At 47.7% G+C, this 25,234-nt stretch overlaps 1 protein-coding gene across 2 annotated transcripts in view; it reads right to left on the bottom strand.

The window, feature by feature from the left end:
• The window catches only part of CRY2 (cryptochrome circadian regulator 2), a 36,010-nt gene extending 17,942 nt beyond the window's left edge, over nucleotides 1–18,068 (bottom strand). Inside the window, exons 1-6 of one of the 2 annotated variants that reach the window (XM_077114506.1) lie at nucleotides 17,845–18,068; nucleotides 10,925–11,033; nucleotides 8,732–8,874; nucleotides 6,986–7,170; nucleotides 6,161–6,249; nucleotides 1,823–1,963 (exon numbers count right to left, since the gene is read on the bottom strand). In XM_077114506.1, the coding sequence (XP_076970621.1) occupies nucleotides 1,823–1,963; nucleotides 6,161–6,249; nucleotides 6,986–7,170; nucleotides 8,732–8,874; nucleotides 10,925–11,033; nucleotides 17,845–18,059 (882 nt within the window). In that variant the 5' untranslated portion in view covers nucleotides 18,060–18,068. The remainder of the gene's footprint in view (nucleotides 1–1,822; nucleotides 1,964–6,160; nucleotides 6,250–6,985; nucleotides 7,171–8,731; nucleotides 8,875–10,924; nucleotides 11,034–17,844) is intronic. The other variant, XM_077114505.1, reaches the window with a different exon arrangement.
• Nucleotides 18,069–25,234: the final 7,166 nt, after the last annotated feature.

Here is a 25,234-nt window from a genome sequence, read left to right as displayed (position 1 = left end):
ATTAGTGAATAAACTTGGAATATTTCCTTGGTAACAGAGACCATCAGGAGATAGAAATAGGGTAAGATATTGGGTAATTGGAGCTGAAGGGATACAGATTGTGCAACAGGTCTGAATATAAAAACTCAGAAATGGACAGCACAATATTACCTAACTGTAATACAATTATGTTAAAACACTGAATGAAGCTGCATATGAGAATGATAGAGGGAGGAGGGCTGGGGGCAATAAATGAAATCACAAAGAAAGATAGACGATAAAGATTGAGATGGTGTAACCTACGAATGCCTAGAGTGTATAATGATGGTGACTAAATGTACAAATTTAAAAAATGTTTTTGCATGAGGAAGAACAAAAGAATGTCATTACTGCAGTGTGCTGAAAATAGATGGTACTTAATATTTTAAAATTTCAACTAATGTGTGAGACTAAAGCAAAAAATGTTTATTTGGTACAAATCTATACTTTGACTAGTGCATCTCCTAATATAACTTATGTAGATAGTTGATTGAACATCTTAAGTACATGGAACTTTGTATAGGACACGAGATTTTGTTGGTTTGTCCAGGTGATGCCCCGATGAATCCCAGAGTGATTTGATCAGTGAGTGGAAAAGTATTTGCAAAGTGAGAACAGGGGAAATGGTGAGAACGGGGGAAAACTCAACTTCCCCAAGTTGAATTCTTGATATTCTCACAAGCAGTGTGGACAAACAAAGTGATAGGCTGAGCCCCCAGTCTTGGGGTTTGTTCATATGAAACTTAACCCCACAGGGGATAGGTCAAGTCTACTTAAAATTAAACCTAAGAGTCACCCCTAAGAGAACCTCTTTTGTTGCTCAGATGTGGCCTCTCTCTCCAGCCAACACAGCAAGCAGACTCACCACCCTCCCCCTGTCTATGTGGGACATGACTCCCAGGGGTGTGGACCCTCCTGGCAGCGTGGGACAGAAATCCCAGAATGAGCTGAGATTCAGTATCAAGGGATTGAGAAAACCTTCTGACCAAAAGGGGGAAGAGTGAAATGAGACAAAGTATCAATGGCTGAGAGATTCCAAACAGTTGAGAGGTTATCCTGGAGGTTATTCTTATGCATTAAGTAGACATCACCTTGTTATCCAAGATGTAGTGGAGAGGCTGGCAGGAACTGCCTGAAAATGTAGAGCTGTGTTCCAGTAGCCATATTTCTTGATGATGATTATATAATGATATAGCTTTCACAATGTGATTGTGTGATTGTGAAAACCTTGTGTCTGATGCTCCTTTTATCTACCTTGTCAACAGATGAGAGGAACACATGGAATAAAAATAAATAATAGGGGGAACAAATGTTAAAATAGATTTAGTTTGAAATGCTAGTGATCAATGAAAGGGATCAGTAAGGGGTATGGCACGTAAAATTTTTTTTTTCTGTTGTCTTTTTATTTCTTTTTCTGAATTGATGCTAATGTTCTGGGAAATGATCATGATGATGAATATGCAACTATGTGATGATATTGTGAATTGCTGAGTGTATGTGTTGGGAATGTTTGTGTTTCTTGTCATTTTTTTTAATTAATAAAAATTTTTAAAAAATGCTCAGTCTAAACTTATATAAGTTAGATACCACAGCTTGGACTGAGAGCTGTGAAGAATTAAAAGAGATCAGACCTCCAAACAAATAATGATTTTCCTAAAATCATAAGACTATGATTCTCTCCCTAAGAGAGAGAAGGACAGGCCCTTTTCAGGGGGGACTGACTGGCCCAGAGGCCCCAGCCCACCAACTGCCCTCTATGGGGACCCCCCCCCAGTGGGGGATGCTGCCTTTACCGTGTCCTCACCTTTCTATACAGGTCCCACAGGCGGTAGTAGAAGAGGCGGCAGGAGAGGCACCCAAAGCGCAGATAGGGGCTGAGGCCCGTGGGGCTGGCCAGCAGGGAGTTGGCATTCATTCGAGGTCTCTCGTAGTTGGCAACCCAGGCCTGCAGGGAACAGAGAAGGTGAAGGGAGGAAAGGCCTGGAGGAAGCCTGCTGGTCCCTGACCTGACTACCGAATCAGGGTGGGCCCCAAGCTCACAGAAGCGGGCAGTGCTGGTCTCCCAAGCCTCCCTTTCCCATTTCCTCCACCATCTTCACGACTGGCACTTCCGCCCTGTTCCCTTCAGAAACCCAGGGCCTTCTGACCGCGCTTCCACATGGGCTTCCCACCAGGGCCAAGGCTCCTCGCTCCTCTCGTTCTCCTGCACAGGAGCTCACCTGCGTTAGCACATCCCTTTCCAATTCCCATTTTTTATGCTAATTCACATCAGGGTATCAATCACTGATAACTGAATTAAGAGAACACGTTGATCCGTGCTATCTGTGTTAAGATATAACTCTTGACTCAAAGGAACTAACTCCTAGTTAACTTCATAGCCACGTGCCAGGAAAAAGGGTTTTTGACAGGAGAACTCACAGGCAGCCACCTACTTATCTATTTAGAAAGTTGACCTTGCCCCAAAGTGGATTCTAATTGTGCTCTGTACCAGGGACCGCCTAGGCATTTCGCATATATTATCTCACCTTAATTTAAGGTAGCCCTACAAGGTAAGTCTCATTACCCTGATGTTACAGAGAGAAAAGACTGAGGCTATGGGTGCTTAAATAATTTGCATAAGGCTACAGAACAGAAAATCATGGAGCCAGCATTTGGATGACAGGTTCATTCCACTGTTCCATGCAAGTAGGTTCTGCACAGGAAACACCACCAGTCCAAATGATGGAGCCCATCATCTCGTCCTGTCTCCACTATTTAACTCACGGTATGATTTTAAACAACTTATTTTGTCTCTCAGCTCCTTAATCAATTAAATGAAAACAAAATTTCCCACCTCTGGGGGCAAAATAAAATGAAAGATGTGAAAGAAAACTGAAAACATTGAACAAACCCTGTACTATAGGAAAAGTAACGAAAGGAAAAAGGCTTCTACTTTCCAGGAAAAATGTATCCCTGTCTTGGCCCCTGCTCTAGTCACTAGGGGCTCCTGAGGTTGTTATTGCATCACTGGCTAGCCAGGGACCTCGCAGCACTGCTCAACAGCAGCTGGGAAAGGAGGGAACTCCCAAACCATTCCTAGGGAACAGAGAACGACATTTCTGGGGCTATTTGTCATTCAATATCACTGGTCTTATTTTCATCAACAATTGCTGCCGGCATAGAACTTTACTGTTTATAATTCACTGCAGCAGTACATGTGTTCTCTCCTCTGAGCATAACAATCTTCTGTGGCAGCATCTATCACTACTGCTTTCTGAAAATGAGGAAACTAAGTTCAAAGAGTTATGTGATTCTCCTGGGGATTCAAAGATGGTAAGGAACAGGGCTGGAGTGACTCGGCCTTCTGACTCCAGATTCTAGTCTCTATCCACCACACCTAATAACTGTGTCACCTTTGTGAACTCCTAGCACCCGTCCTCTCCATGACGACTGCTTCATAAACTTCACATCCTCCTCAAACCTCCAACCTCCCCTACTATCCTTTAGCAGATGACCTCGTATCCTGATCATAAAAGAAGCAGAAGACATCAGGTGAGAATCACCTCAACTTTCAGCCAGAAACCTCCACACTCGTCTGCATTCACACCTACCTCTTCTCTCTCTTCCCTCTCGCAATCCTGTCCAAGGCCAAGACCTCCACCTGCCTTGGAGTCCTCTTTTCTTCCTTCCCTCTCTTGTACTTTCTTTCTTTTTTTTAAAAATATTTTTATTGATAAATCTTAACATACAAACATTCCATACATGGTGTACAAGCAATGGCTCACAATATCATCACAAAATTGTGTGTTCATTGCCATGGTCTTCTTTTTTTTTTTTTTAAGAACATCTGCATCACGCCAGAAAAAGAAATAAATAGAAAAAAAAAAGACTCATACATACCATACCCCTTACCTCTCCTTCTCATTGACCACTAGTATTTCCATCTACCCAATTTATTTTAATTTTTGTCCCCCCATTTTTATTTTTTATCCACAGCTTTTACTCATCTGTCCATACCCTAGATAAAATGAACATCAGACACAAGGTTTTCATAATCACACAGTCACACTGTAAAAGCTGTATCATTACACAATCACCCTCTCTTGTACTTTCAACCTCTCCCTCTCTAGTTTCCACTCCAAAAATACCAGAAATACTATCTTATTTCTCCACTGTGAAAACAAAACACAAGAATATCTAGTACCCCATATCTCTTCACATCTATGGGTCCTCTCTCCTGCCTTCACATCCAGCGTCTCTCATTTACCCATCTCCACCTCCATGTTCTAGCCCACTCCAGTTTAGCTTCTGCTTTTCACTCCATCGAGTAGGCTCCCACCAAAGTCTGATGTGACTTCTAAGCTACTACATCCTGTAGGCATTTTATGTCCTCGCATTTCTAGACCTCTCAGCAGCACTCTACCTGCTGGCCACTCCTGGCTCTATACCTTCAATTGCTTTGGCCTCTGACACATGATTCTGGTGGCCTCCATCCTGGCTGGCTGTTCTCGGTTTTCTGCCCACTCCACCTCTTCTACAGACCTCTTAAATGCCGGTAACGAAAGGCTCTGTCCCGGGCCACCTGTTCAGTTGTCTTCCTAGGTGATCTCACCCAATCCCGTGGCTCCCAATACCATCTGTTCACAGACGATCACCATGTCCCGACCATTCTCCTAGACTCCCAAGCTGCCCCATCCAACTGCTGTTGAAGACTCTACTTGTCTACCTGTCAGGTACCGCAAATTTAATTAAATACTCCCTTCTTGAAACTCACCCCTCAATTGGCATTCCTTATCTCAGAAATACTTTGTCATTAACCAGGATGCCCTGATTTTCCCCTCACCAAATTCTGTCAACTCTACAATCCAAATATTTCTTCAATGTGTTTTCTTTCTATTCCCCATTGCCACCAGCCAGGTTCAGGCTGAGAACATATATAAACTGGACAACTAACTGTTCGACAGCGCCGGTCTGTTCTCCCTGCACTTAACCGTCTCCCTCAAATCCATTCTGCACACTGGAACCAGAATGATCTTTTAAAAACGTCCCTCGGGATCAGATGTGCAGTGGGCTTTCTGCTATCTTAGGATAGAAGCCTAAATTTTCAACACAGTTATGAGCCATGGTCTGGGAGTGCCCATCTTTCTAGCTGCCTCTCTTTCCACTCTTTTTTTTTTAACATGGGCAGGCACTGGGAACCGAACCTGGGTCCTCTGGCATCACAGGCAAGCATTCCTGCCTGCTGAGCCACCGTGGCCCACCCACTTGCCACTCTTCTTCTCTCCACTCCTGCCACATAAGACTTCTTGAAGCACCACATCCTCGCTCACCTTTGCACAAGCAGTTCCCTCTGCATGGAATTTTGCCTTCCTTTCCCCTCACCACTAATTTTTACGCTTCCTGCAAGTCACAACTTAAATGCAGACAGTCCCTGAGGTATGAGGTTAAATAACTCAAACAGACGCTAGGTATTTTTCCCTGCCCATACTCCTTTTAAAAGCTTTCTATTTTAAATGAAGTACAAATACAGAAAACCACCAAATACGCTGGCTTAATGAATTGTTCTAAGGTGAACACCTATGTAACCCCCATCAAAGTTCAAGAACCAGAACTGTGCTACCCACCCCAGAAGCTTGCCTATGGACCATCCCACATGCATTCCCCAGAAGTAACCTCTTTCCCAGTTCCTTCACTATGATTCTCCTTACACCATGTCCTTTATCCATCATAGCACTTACCATATTTATTACCAGATTCCCTCCAAATAAGGGGAACCTGCCCATAATATAAACTTTAGAATACCACAGAACAAGGTCTTGCTCTACTACTTACTAACTGCGTGACCTCAGGCAAGTTACTTAAATTCTCTAAGCTCAATTTTCTAATAGGAAAAATGGAAATCTTAATACCTATCTTGTAGGGCTACTGGAAAGATTAAGAGAGACAATGCAAGCAAGTGTTTAACTCACAAATGTTTGGCTCAGTGAACAGCACATGGTAAGGACTCCCAATACAAGGTAACTGCTTTTATTACTATTATACCTGTCAGGAAGGTTTTTCATTTTTCAACCAGTGAGCCTAGAGGCCCGAAGGGACATGAACCTGATCCCACAGTACGCACCGCAGGCGTCAGTATCTGCATCCCAGAAAAGGGAGCCCATACCTTCCGCTCCAAGTGCTTATCCAGCCGGGCCAGGGCTTCTGCCTCTCCTCCTTGCCAGACAGCTGGGCCAAGTCCTTCAGTGGGGAACCCTACAGGAAGAAGAACAAGTCAGAGACCGGAGACCGGGCCTCCTCAGGAGTAACTCAGCAAGTCTTGACCGGCTGGTCTGTTCTTTGAACCATGTGTTCCTGGTGCTACTGTGGCTGAGATAATCCTTAAAGTGTTCAGCGTTTTCTGGGTCACTGGCTCTCTTCCCACCACTTCTAGTTTCCTCCTTTCCCTTGCCATCCCTACCCCAGACACTCCCCATTCCAGGCATATTAGAACAACATGGAATTCTTGTTCTTTCAGACTAGCTGGCAATGATTGTGGTTCTCGGGAGAGAAATGCTAACTTTGTGCAGATCCAAAAATGGGAGAGGAGGCGGAAGGGAGAAAAGGTGTATAACCTGGGAGGCTGACAGTCCGACCCCTTTTAATAGAGGCAAATACTAGTTTCTGGTACTGAGAAGCCACTGATGGCAGCCCCAGACTGGGTCTATATGGTTTAAGAGGGGTAAGTACAAAAGTAGAGGCTTTTGAACTAGAAACAGAAGACTACATATATGGATATGCACAGAAAAAAGACTGGAAGGACATACATCAAAGTTAAGAGTGGTTATTTCTGGATGGTGGGGTATTGGTGATTGCTGTTTCTATTTTTGTTTTTCTGTATTTTCTAAGCTTTCTGTAATAACATATCTTATTGTGACAAAGAAAAAACAATAAAAGCGTCTTCATAAAAAAATCAGTGCCAGCATAAGAGGCTTTGGCACGAACTACGTACCCAGTTCCTCGAGGGAGGGCACACCGTAGGTTTCATCGTGGTTCTCCTGGATCTCGGCCCTGCAGCTCTCCATCTGCTGGCTGGTCACCGAGCCAACGGGCTTCTTGGGCAGCTCCATGCGGCTGATGACGGCCTGAAAGCGCTTGTAGGTAAGGGGTGGCTTCTGCCCATTGAGCTCGATGATCCTGGGGATCCCAAAGTGCACCTAATGTCACCACAAGGCTTTCGTTTCAGGTCCCTGCCCACCCAAAGCAGAGCGCAGACTTTGCAGGTTGTTAGGGCAGCTTTGCTCATTCATTCTGGGTCCCATCCCTAAGTAGGAAGGAGGGGACAAGGGAACCCACGTCTCCACTTTACCAAGGGGAATAAGGAAGCCCAGAGAGCTGAGCAGGTGCCTCAGGTAATGGAGCAAGGCACAGCCAAAGCTGGGACTCAATTCCAGGTTCCCCGATGTCCACATGGCGCCGCCTAAGGACAAAGATTGACCATATCTTTCTAATCACAGAAAAGTCCCTACTAGGCTCCTTGGCACGAGGTCTAGCCATCTGAGCCAGGGGAATCCTTCCAGTGCCAGTGAGAGCCTTGGAGGAAGTTCTTTGATAAAAACTACAAATGTGTTCCTTTCTGGGAAAATCATTCTTTCCAGTCCCCATTTACTAGAACAGCAAGGTGGAGAACAGCCTGTCCTCCTGAAATGAAAGAATGGGCCGGCAATATTAACAGTAATAACTAATACTCACTTGCAGTTCACAAACTATTTTTTTATGAGCAGGGGAAATAGAGCTTCATTCATGAAAGAAGGAAAGATACAGGAGGGTTAAGAGAAGTGACTGTTTACATAAGAATGAATTGGGATGATTTGGAGCCAGATTCCTGGGGTTCTCGTTGGCCAAGAAATGCCTTACGCAAGACCTGGCTGGCTGGGAGGTTCACTTCTCATCGTTCTCTCACTCCCTTCCTCCATGAGCAGACATATGAGTTTGGCTGCTGCCCATGCAATAACTCCCCACTTGTCTGGCACATGGCAGGAGGAGGAGCTCCACACCCAGCCTCTCCTCCTGAGGCCCCACTCACGTGCACAGCTGTGTGACCTAGCCTTCTGGCAGCTACCAAAGGGATGGGGAGATGGGGGCAGGGAGCACTGCTGGCTGCTGGCTTAGCAGCAGAAGTAAGAGGATAACAGCTTTAGCAGGGAAGGGGAGGAGAGGGTTTCCTTGCAGACTCTCTGCCTATCGCCTGGGGAGGGAAGCTGCTCTGCAGTTACCAGCTCCCTGCCAGGATATCTAGGGCCTCCTAAGCAACAGCCAAATCCATGGCCTGGAAACCTAGATAGCTGGAGGGGCCCAGGAAACTCATCTCAGTTTCTATTTGAACAAAATTGGGCCTATTTGAACAAAAGTCTGTTGGGGGGGGTAACAGGATGGGTCCACAGAGGTCAGAGGACAGCCCTGAGGAGCGGGACGGAAGTGGGAGTATGAGGAGCAGATGGACTGCACCCATACTTAGGACCATATTGGGGATCCCTACTGCTTTCACCACTTGGGCCTAACAGGCCTCTGTCATCCCAAGGGAGTAAAGCTCTCCAGAGTAAAACTCTGGCCCATTCTCCTCCAGCTTCTAAAAAAATGTAACACGTTATATGCCAAGTGTCTCTACTGCTGAATTGTCCTGAGTTCTGTTTAGCAGGGGCTCAAATCAACGACCCTCCCAACTGGTGATCTGATGCATGGGGCCTGTCCCCCTCACCTGTCCAGGTCATAGAGTGTGTGAGAGTTCTCGGTCACCACCTCCACACCAGCCTCCTTGGCCATCTTCATGATGGCTGCATCCCGTTCTTTACCAAAGGGTTCGGAGTCATATTCAAAGGTCAAGCGGGTCACTCCCCATTCCTGCAAGGTGAGAATGTGTTACACTCAACACTGAGTTGGGGAAGGAGGGGGAAGCTGGACACTTGACTCCTTTCTGAGAGTGAACAGACTGAGTCCAGAGACATGTTAGAATGGCCATAAAACAATCTGGGGACAATGACTCGAACTGGAAACCAAATAATCTGAGGTTCTTAAAGGTTGATGAGGGCAGGCCAGTTAGGTGAGGCTAACAGCACAGAAGCAGAGACTGAGGGTAGGATTCTCTCTTGTGGAGTCAGGAGAGAGGTGGCGAGCCCGGTGCACTTGCTGTGTTTCTGTAACAGGAGAATGCAGCAGGAAGCTATAAATACAGTGCTCCCAGGGGAGTCCTCAGTCCCAAAAAGAGGCACTGACTCACTGGTGCAGACAGCAGGGGACAGGATCACCACCTCCCGCCTGCTTGGCAAGCCTTTCTCAAACCTCCTCATGGCCCCGCAAACTTGTGGCCTCATTTTCTTGGCAAATTGTGCTATGTGAAGTGTCCTAATGGTTTCCACAGCAACACTCCTGAGTACAGTGGCAAAGAGAGCCAATGGGTCTCAGAGAGATGGGGAGAGACTCTGGAGCGATCCTTATTCCAGATGTCAGAGAAATCAAAGACTAGAGGAGCTGCATGCTGCAAAGAAGGGAATTCTCTTCTAAGCCTTTAATCATTTCTGGTAAGGATTTCTAGAGTCCTAGCAATGTTAGGAGAAAGTAGGCTGAGTGAAAGGTTGTTCTGACCACCCCCCAAAATCCCTAGAGTATGCAAATAGCAAAAGGGAAAACATATCCCAACCACGTCTCTGGTCATGGCCCCTTAAAGCTCTGAATCCCTAGGCAAATGCTCTGGCCTTACACAGGCTGACGTGGTCATGACATACACCTGTGTGAGATGCAGGTCCTGAGCAGGATGAGTCGCCCCTCATCCGAGGATAGCAGCAACAAACACTTACCGAGCCCTTACTATGAGCAAGGTGCTATGCTTAGCAGTTCACATAGATTCCATTCTAAATGCAATCACTCTGTGGGGTAATGTGGATGGAGAAGGAAGACAAATGCATCGATATGGTACAGTGGGTAGGAACACAGTTCTGGGGTCAGAGAGCCTCAGCCCAAATCCTAGACCACCACTTCTTAGCCTCATGACCACGGGCAAGTTACTGTTCCCACATCTGTAAGAAAGAAAACAGCACCTACCTCCTAGGGCTGCTGTGAGGAGTAAGTGAGTTAATGTATACAAAGCACCTGGAACACTGCCTGACTCATAGTCAGCCCTCAGTGAATACCAGCCATTATTTGGGCTGAGGGACTTGTGCATGTGTGCGTATGTGGGACAGTGGGTGAAGTGAGTGACGAAATGTCTGCTAAGCTCTTGGCCTTGACATGAGGACTTCCCTCCTGTTTTTTTCCCACAGGACAAGTAGGGAAGGAAGCTGGTTTCAAGAGGGGCATAAAAACAATTTTGTGTGCCCTCTGTCTATGAGTACTTTTGATGCCATTTGGGCTTTAAAACGTGTTTTTAGAGGGTGGTGGCAGGGAGGAGGGCTGGCCATCTGGTAGAGCAAACAGAGACCTATGTAATTCCCAGGTGAAGATTTTATCAGTCATTCATCCCAGGTAAACAGGGAAGCGCCTTCAGAAAGGCTGACTTCTACAATAAGAGAAGTAAAGCAAGATGGGAAACACTGCCTGATAAACAGGAAGCCCCGCCCTCAAACCCCTGGCATAGAAAGAGCCCTAACAAATCTTGCTGGCTCGAGTTGAGCAGACATCCAAGGGAGCCTGTGGTGTCCAGGGTGGAATGACTTGCCGCAGCTCATGTCTGGACTGAGCTGGGGACTTTCCAACGAGACACTGGTCTCACAGAGACAGTTTCCATTCTGTGGGCAATATGACCAGTGCTTTTGCTCCCAACTTTTCCAGCAGCACAGTCAGAACAGCCTCAAGCACTTCCATGTCTTATTCCATGTCAGAATATCATCTCATTCAAGCTGTGAGGACCCTTGGAAAGCAAAAACTCACGGTCTTCTTTGGGGCCCTCCACACTTACCTTGAAAAGCCTGGGGAACACATCAGCTGGCTGTCCCCGCACTACAAACAGGCGAGAGTTCAGTTTCCTTAAACTTGTGTCCAGATCTTCCAGAGACTGAAGCAGGAACCTGCAAAGTCCAGAAAGGCCTTATTAATGAGAACATGAGGTAGAGCAGTTCTCCTTCCTAACAAAACAGGGAGAAACTGATTCACTGTTTGTGCCAAACCTGAGCAGGGAGACTGGAGAGGCCCGGGTTCTAGCTCAGACGAGATATGGTTGTGGATCATTGCTACCTCATTTGAAATCTCAGCTTTGCCACTGACTAACTGGGTGACCATAGACAGGTACTTAATTTCTGTAATCATCTGTGATATGTAGTTAGTGTTAGCACGTATCTCAGAGAATTGCTAAAAAAAGAAAATCAAATGATGCCTGAAAAACATTTAGCACAGAACCTGGGCAGAGCCCAGGAAGCACTGGATGAACCTGAGTGGCTCCTACTGTGGTTTGTACGTGCTCACAAGTCACTTAGTTCCTCTTGACCTCAGCCCCTGCATGTACCTGGCCATCACAAGGCTGTTGTGAGGACAGGGAGAAAGCCACCTGAAAAACCGCAATACTGTGCAATAAAAGTACAACACTGTGACAGGGAAGCATTTGAGCCACATTATCAGAGGATGAAGACTGCAATATCTACCCTGATCCCACAGGCTCGCTCCCTTCTGGAGTCAGACCTTTGAGCTGCACAGCCTTCTAGGGCCACAGCCCGGCAGGCTGGGCCAGGTCCTCAGGCCCCACTGGGTTCCCAGGGCGTTTTCTGGCAACCGGCTTCCTCTCCAGACAACTCCAAGGCTCTGGCCACCAGGTTCTCATCCAAGAGGAAAAGGGCCTTGGAAGATCCTTTTGATAGGATGGTATTTCTTATGCTTTTTAAGTACACTTTCTCATGTGATTCTCTCAACAAATTTTGAAGGGAAATATTATTATCCTTATTCTATAGATGAGGAAACTGAGACCTAGAGAGATTAACTAACTAGTCTACGATCACAGCTATCAAGTGATAATGCTGTCGGCCAGGCTCTGAAACCCATGTTTTCTTCTCTGCGCCCCATTTCCAAAGCCAGGTCGTGGCACACCAAACACTACCCTAGGTGCCGAGGCTTTGTAGGACCTCATGTGTCTGGCAAACACAAACTTGACTACAGATAATCCACTGACATTCTTATCTTCTATGTGGGGTACCGAGCCCTGACAGGTCAGCCTGAGTTCAGAGACTTCCCACTCCCCGCTATCTACCCTTTGGTATCTCCCCAAATAAAATATTTCATTTTATTTTGAGCACGACGAAGCCCTGTGCCTCCTCTGCAGAACACCACATTCCCCGACTGCCAGAGGCTTACGGAGCAACCACGGCATGCAGGCTGCCAACCAGAACCAGCCTCTGAGGCTGTTCTGACGTACATAATATGCCACACTCCCACAATGAATGCCATAGAACCATATGCCAGTATGAGCTGAGGCCAGGGCTCAGCCCAAAGCCTCATAGTCACTTAAGAGCATGCAGGAAACTTTCTAAGGGTTTGGGATGGAAGACTCTGACAGGGTGAATAATGGTTTATGTAAACCAAAAGCTCCACCTCTGTGAATTTCTGTCTCTGACACCTTCAGAAAAGGAAAGCTGAGACAGGAGTGACGCACTTGTGCTGGCCTCTCACAAGGCCTTGCCACTCCCCACAGAAGGAAAGTAAGTGATACATGTAAAGAGCCTCATGCCACCTGAAACCTGGGCCCTGCCAGGTAGAACATTTAGAGATAACATTGGCATTTAAATTCTACAACCCCAGGACAAAAGTCCTCCATCGGCATCTCTCCAGAAATGTGCTTGCCACACACTTTGGGGACCTCTTCCTTCCCATTTTACCAGGCTGAGCAGGACGTTAGATTTCAAACTATAAATATGGTTGAAAATACAGATGAAATTTAGGCTCCAGAACATGTAGCAAGCTGCCTTCTACATAACTTTATTTCTAGACGTCACTTGTTAAAAGGAGATTCCTTGCAGCTTCTTTGAGGGACAGGTAACTCCAGGAGAATGTTTTCTTTGATAAGAAATGTTAATGGCTGAGGCAGGAAGGCAGAAGGCCTCTGAACTCAGCAACTAAATACTAATACTAATATTAATAACTAAAATTTAATAAGGATTCATAATGAACATGTTCTACTTGTTTAACGAACATTACCTCATGTGATTCTCACAACAGTCCTATAAAGTAAGTACTATTATTATTTCCATTTCACAGATGAGAAAACTGAGGTACCGAGAAATTAAGAAACTTGCCCAACTTCATACACCTAGCAAGTGGCCAGAATTCAAACCCAGGCAAGTCAGGCTCAGAGTCTTTTTTTTTTTTTTTTCACATGGGCAGGCACCGGGAATTGAACCCGGGTCCTCTGGCATGGCAGGCAAGCATTCTTGCCTGCTGAGTCACCGTGGCCCGCCCTCAGAGTCTTTTTAATCACTGAACACCACTGCATTTCAACCAGGACTCCCACCTGAGCACCAAGGTAGTTCTGTGCAGGTCTCAGTCAATAGGATGGGCCAGACTCAAACGCCAACACCTCTGCTGCCAGGTCCTTGGTACGAGTGTGGCCTGTGGAGCAACGGCACTGGTCTCAACAGAGGCCTGCTGAGATGCAGACTCCCGGGCTCCATTCCAACCTCCAGAATGAGAATCTGCACTTTAACAAGGTCACCTGTGGACTCATCGGCACATTAAAGTTTCAGAAGCAGTGCCCTAGAAAATGGAACTTTCCTTCTGGTTTTTGTTTACAAGTTGTCTTTCTGTGTTTGTCTCTACTAAACTTTCTTCTTTGAAATCATGGTTTCTGCCTCTTCTTTGGCCTTTTAGAAAGGTTGTGCTGCTTCGCGCTTCCCTCCTGAGTCAAGGCCTGCTTGGGAAAGATAAGCCACTATGGTACCACTGAGGCCTGCCGGGTGACAGCTTTCCAAAGGCGCCTGGAGCAGTCTGCTACCTGGCAAACTACTGGGGCAGAACCTTGGGCTTTTGCACCCCCTGAGCACTCTCCTCTCCACATGGCCAGTTTCTACCTACCCAGTGAGGGGGGATTCTAAAGAAAACTAGCCTAGGCATTGGATGGCGGGTGGTGGCGCCACCTTACCCTTGATCATTCCCAACTCACATGGCCAAAATTCAGAGCACGTGGTCCTGTGTGAGCAGTTAAAGCTCACCCTTTGGCTCAGACCACATGTGTATAGAATTACATGACATAAGTGCCTTAGAGCCAGAGGCAGACAGAACCAGAGAAAATCAAATTGGGATCTCCAAAAATACACGGTGGACTCTGAAATTCAGGGACTCCAGGGGGCTAGTCCTTTAGAATAAAACAGGCAGGTCCCTCTGGTTGAGTACTTACATTTAGGAAAGGTCTTACCAGGAATGGCAGATTTTGCACTGAGGAAAATTTTGTTTATTTGTTGTTGATGAGACCATAGGCAGTCCAGGCTGGCTACAAAGGATATAAATAGTAATTGGTTTCTTCTAAAGAATTAAGAGGGCTTAAGCCTCCTGGAAAAGGTTAACTCAAACCTACAATCCATGGCAGGATTAAGTATCATTCAGATAAAAATATATTTATTCTTTCTTAATTTCAAAGATGAAGGTTTTCTCCCTTTGGGGCAAACTGAAACGGTTTCCCCAGCAGCAAAACAGTGAAATAACAAGTGGGAACAGCTCAGAGAAACTCGAATTTCCCCGCCAGCAGCCCATAGCTCTCGACCCTCTTCTCGCTGACCAGGTTCTAAAAGAAAAGAACGACTCAGAACAATCAACACTGTTTAGCTCCAAGCATGTGGAAGGATAAATCATTGGCTCCACCAGGCGCCCTGGAGAGTTCCCATTTCACCTCATTTACTAATTCTGAGTTATACTGACTGAGAGAGAACCCATTAAGTTTGTACACATTTCTACCAACTCCCTTTGTCCTACTAGCTCCTGAATGCAGATGCAGCACAGAGCTAGGGACAAGACGTTTTAAATAAAATGTGAGGAACATTGCTGCCAACACCTACCTAAGTTGCAGTAGGGAGAGAAAAGTAATGAAAACTGCAAGGGCCTATTTCAAGTATCTATTTTAAAATCTAGACACTGTCACATTTTCCTATTTTTTTTGTTTTGATTGTAGCACTTCCTTCCAGATGCAGCATATGTGGAGAAGGTAAGGCTGGGGAATATGGCAAAGCCAGCCACTTTAACAAAAAAACCTCCTGAGGTTCATATAGCTACAATTAACCACAAAGTCCCTACTACCCCCAAGTCAAGGAGTATGCTCGTCTGCCACCCCAATCAATAATATACATATTTCTGGTTGTTTTTCTCTATCTTCATTTACTCTCAGAGAGTGTCATTCATGGTTATTTTAATTTGATTTTATCTGCAGGAAAAAAACTGGGCAGAGGTCAGTACAGGCAGTACAGAAGGGTTACGGAGATCACATCCACCCCTTGCAGACGGCCTGGGCCCACCCTTCCTAGGGACGCTTCTCAAATACAGCAGCTCAGCAGTTACAGAGCTGGGACTGTCATGAAGCAGCACAATTCTCCCAAATTCAAAACCAGCCGCTGGAAGATGACAGACTGTAGCTCTGCGGATGTATGTGAGGCTTCGACACCCTCCCTGCCTCCAGCCGTGTGTGCATAACAGCGTGCACCACTGCCTCTCCCCAGACCCCGGGAGCACAGTGCGGCGGGGGTGGCAGGAGTACGCCTGTTTCCAGGGCCTCACGTTCTACCTGTTTTGTGCTATTTCACCTCTCTCATCTGAACGCCAAGCTAGTTAAGACGGCCTGCCAGTGCACTGCAACGCATCTGCCAGGGGGTCGGGCTCAGGTTTGTGGCTCTCTAGTTCAGTGGTTCTCAAGCTCAGTTGCATATGAGAGTTTTAAAAATGGCCTGCTGCCCAGGCCTTTTCCCAAAAAATTAGAATCGGGGGAGGGGATGGGGTAGGAGTGAGGGCCAGGCATCTTTTAAAGATCTTTAGGTGATTTCACTATGAAGCCAAGATTGAGAACTACTGCTCTAGCCCACCCACTATTTATTATTTTTTTTTTCATGGCACTTAGTTCTACTGAATTATGGTTGCTTACTTGTATTCCCTCCACTAAAATGTAGTTTCTCAGAGCCCCATGTCTGCTTGTTCACTGCTACATCCCTAGTAGTACCTAGGACTGTGTCTAGCAGATATTAGGCATTCATTAAGTAATTGCTCAATTAACATCTACATTCCTATAGGACCTCTGACTCCACAATTTTACTCAGGCATCTGAACTGCCACTTTCCTTTTTTCCCTCACTTGCTTAAAAGCACAATCACAAAGGGGTGACCCACAAAAATCCATAAACACCTAGTTTCCAGCAAATCTAAGTTTAATCAGCAACAGGGTTTTGTTTTTAATCTCCCCAACTACCACAAAGAAGTTGGTAGTTCTATGAAATATCTGGCAAAACCCAATAAAAGAAGAAACTCCTTGGTGACAATGTAACAAGCAGGGAGGGAGATTCTATTTACTCTGCTCTGACTGGCACACTGCCACAGGAGGGGGCAAAGTCTGAGGCCTGGTTCAATGACATCTCTACGGATGGTCATTTGAATATGTTTGTCAAACCCAACCTCCTATCTATAGAAACTGGAGCAGAGAGATCAATAGAGCAGACTGAAAACTGTGTGGGCAGCTTCTCCACGGGATTATCTTTAGTCATTCCCTCCATAAAAATGTGGCAGGAGGGGGCATTTATTAGACCCATTACTAGAGGCACTCATTCTCCCAGCAGAGCAAAACCTTGGTGCTGAAAGAACAGCGTGTTAAGAGCTAATGTTTCCTGGGACTAAAGCAGCTTAGGGACGCAGAAAGGCCACAAGCAGAACCACCCCCCACCCCCCCACCCCCCCACCCGGCCCCAACGATGCGAACAAACCAAGAAACTGCTCCGCGGTGTGTTAAAGAGAGCTGGGTACGTGATGTCTCAAAACTCCTCGGTTTTGGATACTAGTACAGAGATAAAACACCAGCTCCCTATCTGTTAATCCTTTCCTCATGACCCTGTCAATGCATCTCCTGGGAGTCCTCTCAGGAGGGGCCCTCCTGTTCCCAAAACTTAGCACGGCAGCGCATATTAGTCTAACCTGTAATGGCTCGAGTGTCCTTTAAAACCAACGCATGAGAAGAGGAAGAAGGGGGTGATGCCTTGTTTGGTTCTTATTTTAGAGCAAGCTCGCGGCTGCTAGGGAATTCTCCAAAATGAGAGAAGTACTGCTCCAGGACGCAGGTACAAAGGACACCTCTGGGTTGTCATGATCGTGCAGGACCAGCATCTCTAGACAACCCCAGATGTCGATGTGGAGGGGAAGGCAGGATGGGACTCGGAGAACCCGGGGTTTAGGGATGACCTTCAGGAGCCTCAGATCCTACTAGAGAAATCCGCCCTGCCGTCACACCGCGCAGATCTTCTTTCCTGCCCTCCCCGGCACACCCGGAAGAGCCCGGGGGCAGGAGGCCCCGCTGTGCCTTCCCCTCGCTGCACGTCCTTGGCAGGTCAGCCTCGCTTTCCTAGGGCGCAGGGGTGTCAGCTGGGCTGGAGGAACACAGGTGTCCCGCGGGACACAGTGCGGCGCACAGGGGCCACCGCACCCGCGACAGCGCTGGGTCAGAGGCTACGCCCTCGCCCACCGGCGCGCGAACGAGCGCCCTAAGGCGACCCCGGCCCGGCTTCTCGCCCTTGGAGACCCGCTCCGTCTCCCTGCCCACCTCCCTCAGGCCGGGGTCTTCCCGCCGCGGTCGGGGCAAAGCCTCCTGGTCCGAGGGCGCCCCCGGAGCCCCGGCCGCGCGCCCCGGCCCGCGCCCCCGCCCCGGGCCCCCCCTCACCTCCACCGGTTGATCCCGACTGACGAGGAGGCCGCGAACCAAGGATCGAGGATGTACACGCAGCGCACGCAGCGCGCCCCGCGCACCGCCGCCAACAGCGCCGGGTTGTCGTGGAGTCGCAGCCCCTTGCGGAACCAGTGAACCGAGGAGGCGCCATCCGCGCCCAGCGCCGGTGCCGGGGCCGCCGCGCCCGCCATCGCCCCAGCCGCCGCCATCACCGCCGCGTCTGCGCCGGCCCCGCCGCTCCGCCCCGAGCGGCCCCTCGGGCCCCGCCCCCAGCCCGCCCATGGACCCATGACGCCGCCGCGCCTCTCGGCGGCCCGCCCCTCGGGCCCCGGAGCCGCTCTGCCATTGGCTGGGCACCTCCCGATTGGCCCCCGCGGCGCCGAGCCGGCCCCGCCCCCTCACGTTCCCGCCATGTGTGGGCCGGCCCGGGAGGGGCCGCGGGCCGCGCGGGTGACGCAGGCGGCTGTCCCTGCGGAGGCCGGGGCGGGGCCCGCGTCGCCAGGGGCAGCGCCGCGCTCTCTCGCCGCTTGCGGCAGGCCGTTGGCTGCTGCGGTTGCAGGCCCTAGTCCGGACTTCAGGACTGCCGGGCCGCCGTCCTCCTCGCCGCCCAGTGGCGTCTGTGTGCCGGCCGCGCGGTCTGGTCTTCCCGCGACGGTCCGGTTTCCCGCTCGCGCTCGGCAGATCCCGGGAAGGAACTGTCATTAGCTCCTTTTACAGATGAGGAAACAGGCTGCTGCACGGCGAGTGCCTTGCTGGAGATCATAAAGCTGAAACGGGAAGCCACCGCGTGGTTCTCACTCCCGAGCTTCTTTTGAGCTCCGAGTCCTGCTCCTAAGCTTCCGCCGGTGCTGGGCTGCTGGCTGCTTGCATTTGCCAGGGGCGGGTCCAGGCAGGGGCGGGGGGGCCTGATAATGCAGTAGCGGAGGGGCTGGGGCAGGTGATGGGGAGGACGTGGGCTGAGAGAGTCGTGGGGCCGTCAGATGAACTTATTTGCTTTTAGTTTTATATTTAGTAGACTGAAAGCACCATTGTGTGCAAAGCACAGTTTTGGGTTTTGTGTGGGATTCAGAGATGTGGCCCACTGCCCCAGACCTCTTCTGAGAAGCCACGTGGCCCTCTTGGCTTCTGGAGTCTGGCACAGGACTTGCTGATTGCCTGACTGAATGAATGGTAAGATAAGTATGTAAAGACCCCCAAGAGAGTGTTCAGGGTGGGCTAGGATGGGGCTCTGGGGTTATCTGGTAGAGAGCACTCTGTTTCAGCCACACTCCGGGTGATGTCCGTGCCGGGAGCCCTTCTTGAACTTGGGAATAAGGGATGGAGGAACTTGACTCAGCAATTTAGTGGCATCAGTTTGCACTGCTCTATAAACCAGAATGTCCATTGCAATCCTGGGCTTTCATTTCCAGGGTTTTGCACAAAGCTCTTCCCTCATCCTGGATCACACACACACACGCACACACACACACAATTCCAGGTTGTCCTGTGTCATTGCTCGCTACATATGTCAGCTTCTGTCTGGCCCCAGCCTGCACAGTGTCCCAACTCCTGCGCTTATTACTGGCCTTAGCACATGGTACTGGAATTTCTCATTTACTTGTCTGGCTGAATTAGACGTAAGCTCCTGAGAGCAAGGGCAGTGGCATCTTTACAGTTGTCTTTCCAGGGTCTAACTCAGTGCTTGGTCTAATGTAATGCTTGAGGATTAGTTCAATAGAAGGGATTATAATGACACTAAATAAGTGTCTGCCACTGTTATTCTGAATGGTAGCATCCATGTCTGATTTTATGTCCTTGCAATACTTAGCCCCGAGTCTTATATGTCCTGAGTGCTTCTTAAGTTGCTGAGTGAATAAAAGATTTTCCTACGTTAAAACAAGTGCTCACAATTATTCCAATAATGTTCAAAAGAAAACCATCAGCACTACCACAGCAACGGCAGAGGTAAATAATGGGGAAGGGGCAACAGTTAAGAGAAGGTTTAGATTTCCTATTTGGTGAGGGTGTCTTTATTGATTTTCTTTCTCTTGGGAACAATGAAATTATCTAAAATTGAGAATGTTGATGGACTGTGGACTTTGGGCTCTCTACATGATGCCTGATGAATGCAGGTGGCTGAAGGATGCACTGACAGAGAAGTAGATTAACGATGGTGTATACTTAAGAATGAAGGCTGTGCTGCTATAAAAAGGAACAAAGTCGTGAGGCATGCTATGATGTGAGTGGACATGTGGGACATTTGGTGAGACAAAATAAGCCAGAAACAAAAAAACAACAACGTTATGGCCTCCTACAGAAAATGCTAAGAAAACAGGGGCCTAGATTGTAAGCTTTTAGAGCAGACACATTAAGTCCGGAATGGTGATTATTTCTGGATTTTGAGAGGCTGTTTTATATATATAACCTGATATTTAGAGATAAGAATGAAGCCGAACAGGTTTGGGTTAAAGTAATTCAGAACATGGGTTAAGGAAGACAGTGTCTGTTGTGGTAGTTAGGTTCAGGTGTCAACTTGGCCAGGTGAAGGTGCCTAGTGCTATGCTGTGGACATGAGTGAATGGTACATGAACCTCGTCTGTTCCTGATTACACCTGCAGTCACCTAGGAGGCGAGCCTGCTGCAATGAATGACATTTGATTTAATTGGCTGGTGCTTAAATGAGAGACTCAACGTAGCACAGCCCAAGCAGCTCAGCATACCTCCTCTTTGCCCTGGAGGTTTTCAGAACGGTTTGGGTCTAGTGACCCCTGTGTTCCTTCCAATTTCTCCCTATGGAAATGAAAACCTGTATCCTGTGAATGTCCTCCTTTGCATGTTGGCTCCAGATCATTTGTTTTTGAGATTCATAGGTCCACAACTAGAAGAGAATTTCTTGCACCTTAATATTCTTTAAGGTGATGCATATAGTTGCCAAGTTGACAAGGGGTGGACATGTGGTAGTTAGAGGCAGTTGTCAACTTGGCCAGGTGAAGGTGCCTAGTTATATTGCTGTGGACATGAGCCGATGACATGTGAACCTCATTTGTTGCTGATTACATCTGCAGTTGGCTAGGAGGCGTGCCTGCTGCAATGAATGCAACATAGCACAGTCAAGCAGCTCAGCATACCTCATCTCAGCACTCGCAGCTCAGCCCAGGCCTTTGGAGATGCAGAAAGGAATCACCCTGGAAAAGTTGTTGGAAAGAAGGCCAGCAGAGATCGCCCTGTGCCTTCCCACGTAAGAAATAACCTCAGTGGAAAGTTAGCTGCCTTTGCTCTGAAGAACTATACGGTTTTCAACTAAATAAATCCCCTTTTATCAAAAGCCCATCCATCTCGGGTGTGTTGCATTCTGGCAGCATTGGTAGACTAAGAACATCTATATTTTAGAACCACACGTACTCTTTGGAGCAATGGAAGAAAGGTTTATTTGATCTGGAACAAATGTTCTGTAGTGCATAATCTAATTCAACGTATCTGTATAGCTCATTTGAACCATTGAAACACAGGGAGCACAGAATAAGAAAGAGGTCTTTTAATCCTGTATAGATTATTGTAATGCCTGGAAACATCCTAGAGTATATTAAGCAGATAACCAAAAAGTATTGGCAAAGTTCCCTGAGGGAGGAGAGAAAGACCATTAAACCTTACCATCAGGGAATCCCCTGATACTGTGTCAAACTTCAGGGATATCCAAATCAATAGGCCATGCCCTCGGTCATGAGGCTTACTCTTGTGAAGCTTATGTAGGGAGCGGAGAAGCTTAGACTACCTATAGGCATACCTGAGAGTTACTTCTGGAGGACCTCTGTTGTTGCTCAGATGTGGCCTCAGTCTCTCTAAGCCCAACTCTGCAAGTGAAATCATTGCCCTCCCCTCTAAGTGGGGCATGACATCCAGGTGTGAAAGTCTCCCTGGCAACGTGGTAGAGGACTCCCAGGGATGAATCCAGACCTGGCACTGTGGGATCAACAATTCCATCCTGATCAAAAGGGAAAAAAGAAGTGTAATTAATAAAGTACCAGTGGCAGACAGAGTCCAAATAGATTTGAGAGACTACTCTGGAGGTTGCTCTTTTGCAAGCTTCAGGTAGACCTTGCTACCTGTCATAACCTGACAACCCCCAACCAGGACCATTCCAGCCAATCCTAAAGAACACCTAGGGCAATATATAAGATTCCACAAGGGTTCCAGGCACTAGAGTAACTTTCCAGAAACGTACAACCTGCAAATGGGTCCCTGGTCCAGATAAGTCCTGAAAACTAACCCAGCCTCTCCAGAACATCAGATAGTTCCATCTCCCTACCCCATATTAGTGACAGACCCTTCCAATATAAAAAATTTAAAATTGCCATAGCCCAAACAACCCTAAAGAGAAGGATGGAAAGATCAAAAGTGATGGTGGAGTTATATAGAGAATATAGGATTTAACAAATGAATATGAATGCTGAATCATTAAACTGATATCTGTTTTAGTCTCCAGTATTTTAAAGCAGCTAGAAGTAAAAACCTAAAATTGTAGAATTGTAATGCATTTCAAACTCTGAAATCTGTTCTACAACTAATTGTTGCAGTGTGCTTTGAAACTTATAGCTTTTTTGTATATATGTTATTTTTTCCCAAAAAAGAAAAAGTGATGATAAAGAATATAGATATACTCCTTCTAACCTCCAGTGTTCTGGAGCAACTAGAAGGAAAAATCTGAAATGACAAACTCTGGGATCTGTCCTGTAACCACTTGTTAAATAGTGCTTTGAAAACTATTGCTTTTTTATTTCTTTAATTTGTAGATATGTTATACTATACAATAAAAGTTATTTTTTTAAAAAGTCAGTAGATGAACCTCTCCATTAAGTACATTTTCAGTCCTTTCCCACCAGCCTTGGAAGAAAAATCTCAAAAACATATCTCATTAAAAGTTAAAAAAAAAATCTCATAAAGAAGGGGCAGGTCCAGCCAGATGGGCCCTCCTTCTGACACTGTCTTTCTCATATTTTTAGCTATACTAAACCCTTGAAACTATACCTAATTTGAAGGAAAAGCCTGAGAAAAGTGGATTCAAATCTTATGGGTCACTGACTCCTCATCTTCTAGTTTTCTAGACACTAAATTTAAATAAAGCCCCAATAAGTGACAATTAAAAAAATTATACCAGCAATGGAAGTCAACGAGAAGTAATTACTATCAATTCCAGAAACCTAACAAATCAATTATTTTAATTTTCGTGTTGCCTCCTAAACTTTGTCCATAACTGTCTAAGTTTTACAGTTTTAATCAAAGCAGAGGTGCAGTTTTGAAAGCTTTTTAAAGTTCAAGGTATTAAGCACGGTCTTTATTGCTGAGTCACTGTTTTTTTTTTTTTTTTAGATTGTTTTTTGTTTGTTTGTTTTTGCATGGGCAGGCACCAGGAATGGAACCTGGGTCCCTGGCATGGCAGCCACAGTTCTGCCACCGAGCCACTTTGGCACCGCCCCACTGTGCTCTTCCAAGGAGTACTAGTCCTTCATCAGGTTGCTAGAGATGAGATTTCTTTATTGGGTAATTGCACATGGCGTATGTATATTAACAGGGTAACATTCTAGAATCAGGAAGTCAGTCTGGCACTGGACAGGACACTGGAGTGCAACGTCCACTTTTGATCTTTACACTTAGAAAGGATCAGAGAAATCAGAGACCTGAGACCTGTAAACTGCTGAGGAGGTGAGGTTGAAGCTGCATGATTATCTCTTTAAGAGAAAGGGTACCCATGGCTCATAGCTGCAGGCCTGGTCTTCTGCAAGCTTCTCTGACCCGGCGGTGCCATGAGGATCCAAACAGCTGCTCCGCGTTTGCGCTAAGGATGAAGCAAAGAAAAGAAGCTACCAAGAGTCAGAGATGTACGCAGGACCAAAGTGGCTTAAGGATGACACAGATTAGCCAAGAAGCGGGCGTGTCTTCGTTCTCCGAAGGTGCCTAGGAAGACGGACCAGCCCGTCTGTGGAAAGCCCTGCGTGGGGCCTGGCGCAGATGCCTCTCGGGTTCCACGGGAGGCACGGATGGGGTGGGCGGGCCCCGAGGTGCGGTTGGGCGCGACTCCGGTGGGGCGGCGGGGAAGGGCGCGGGAGTGGGCGCCGCGTTCCTGTGCCTTCTCCGCGCCCGGCCGCCACTGTGCTCATTCTTCGGACTGGGCAAGGACACATACCATGAGCATACAGGATGTCCTTTTCCAGCCAAGGTCTGGCCGTCAGATCCTGGGCTCACAGAGCTGAATGACTGGTGTGGGAGGCAGGAGGCTGTGCTCAGGTGCCCTGGGAACTTCCTCACTGGGGGAACCATGCCGCCCTCCCCTGAGAGCCTGGGACCCAGCATGGATAGTGGATTCGCCTGCAGTAGAGAGCAGGCGCAAGGACAGCCAGGAGGGGGCTTGAACCAAGGGAACTGGGCTCTGGTTCAAGAAAATTGCAACCACTCTTTAAGTTCAAGGAAAGGCATTGTGGTGTGTGTGTTTAGCTGTTTGGGGGGCCGAGGCTGGTGAGGGGTACAAAGGGATACCCTACATGCGCCTCTCAGCCTCCAGACAAAGGGCCTCATTGCTGAGACATGATGTACTCAAGGGGAGAGAGTGTCAAGGGCTCATCGTGGCCTGCCCTCATTGCATCCGCCAACAGAGGAGAACTGGAGCCCACCCACCGCTGTCCCAGAGAGTGGGCGTTTGGTCACTGATGTAGAATTGTAGTCCTCTCTGAAATACTAGCATTCATCTCATTTTCTCTGTTTCAGTAAATACATGCTTTGTTTTAGGAGAATGCTACGCTCGAAGTGGAGCCTACGCTCTCAGAGGCCTGGGCTTGGATCCCTTGGAAGGCCCATGGCTGGTTGCCTTGTGTGTGGAGGTCAACAGTCCCAAAGAGGGTGGGGCTTCGGGGGGTCGAGGGAGCTGAAATAGCTGCTGCTCCTAATGCTCTGGGTGGGGGAGGGGGCCCTGGCCCCTTGGGCCCATGAGGCAAATTGATGAGCTCTGCATTTGTGGCCTTCATCCAGGTCCTCCATGTCAAGTAAAGCCACTCTGAGCTAGCTTAAGGAAAAAGCAAACATGCCTTGGGAGAACACGGGAGCATCTGGTGGGACCCAAGGGCATGCCACAGGTCTCAGCTTTACCAGGGCCGAAACAGGAATTGGAGGGCCACTGGACATGGGACACAGGACAGCCATCCTTCGCTTCCCTCTTTCTGTGGGATGGCATGGCCTTCTGCTTGCTTCTCCTTGGATTGCTCTCCATTTTCTTCCCCTGCAGACCAGCTTTCTCTTCCCACTCTGCGTACAAGGCCAAATGTAGCTGCCCTTTAGCTTCTGGTTACTTCTAGGAGAGGACTGACCAGTGCCTTTCAAATCCCAAATCAAGAATGATGGTTGCGGGTGGGCCATG

The sequence above is a fragment of the Tamandua tetradactyla genome, chromosome 8 (genome assembly GCF_023851605.1).
Source record: "Tamandua tetradactyla isolate mTamTet1 chromosome 8, mTamTet1.pri, whole genome shotgun sequence".
Taxonomy (NCBI): domain Eukaryota; kingdom Metazoa; phylum Chordata; class Mammalia; order Pilosa; family Myrmecophagidae; genus Tamandua; species Tamandua tetradactyla.
This window is presented reverse-complemented; position numbering and strand designations above follow the sequence as displayed.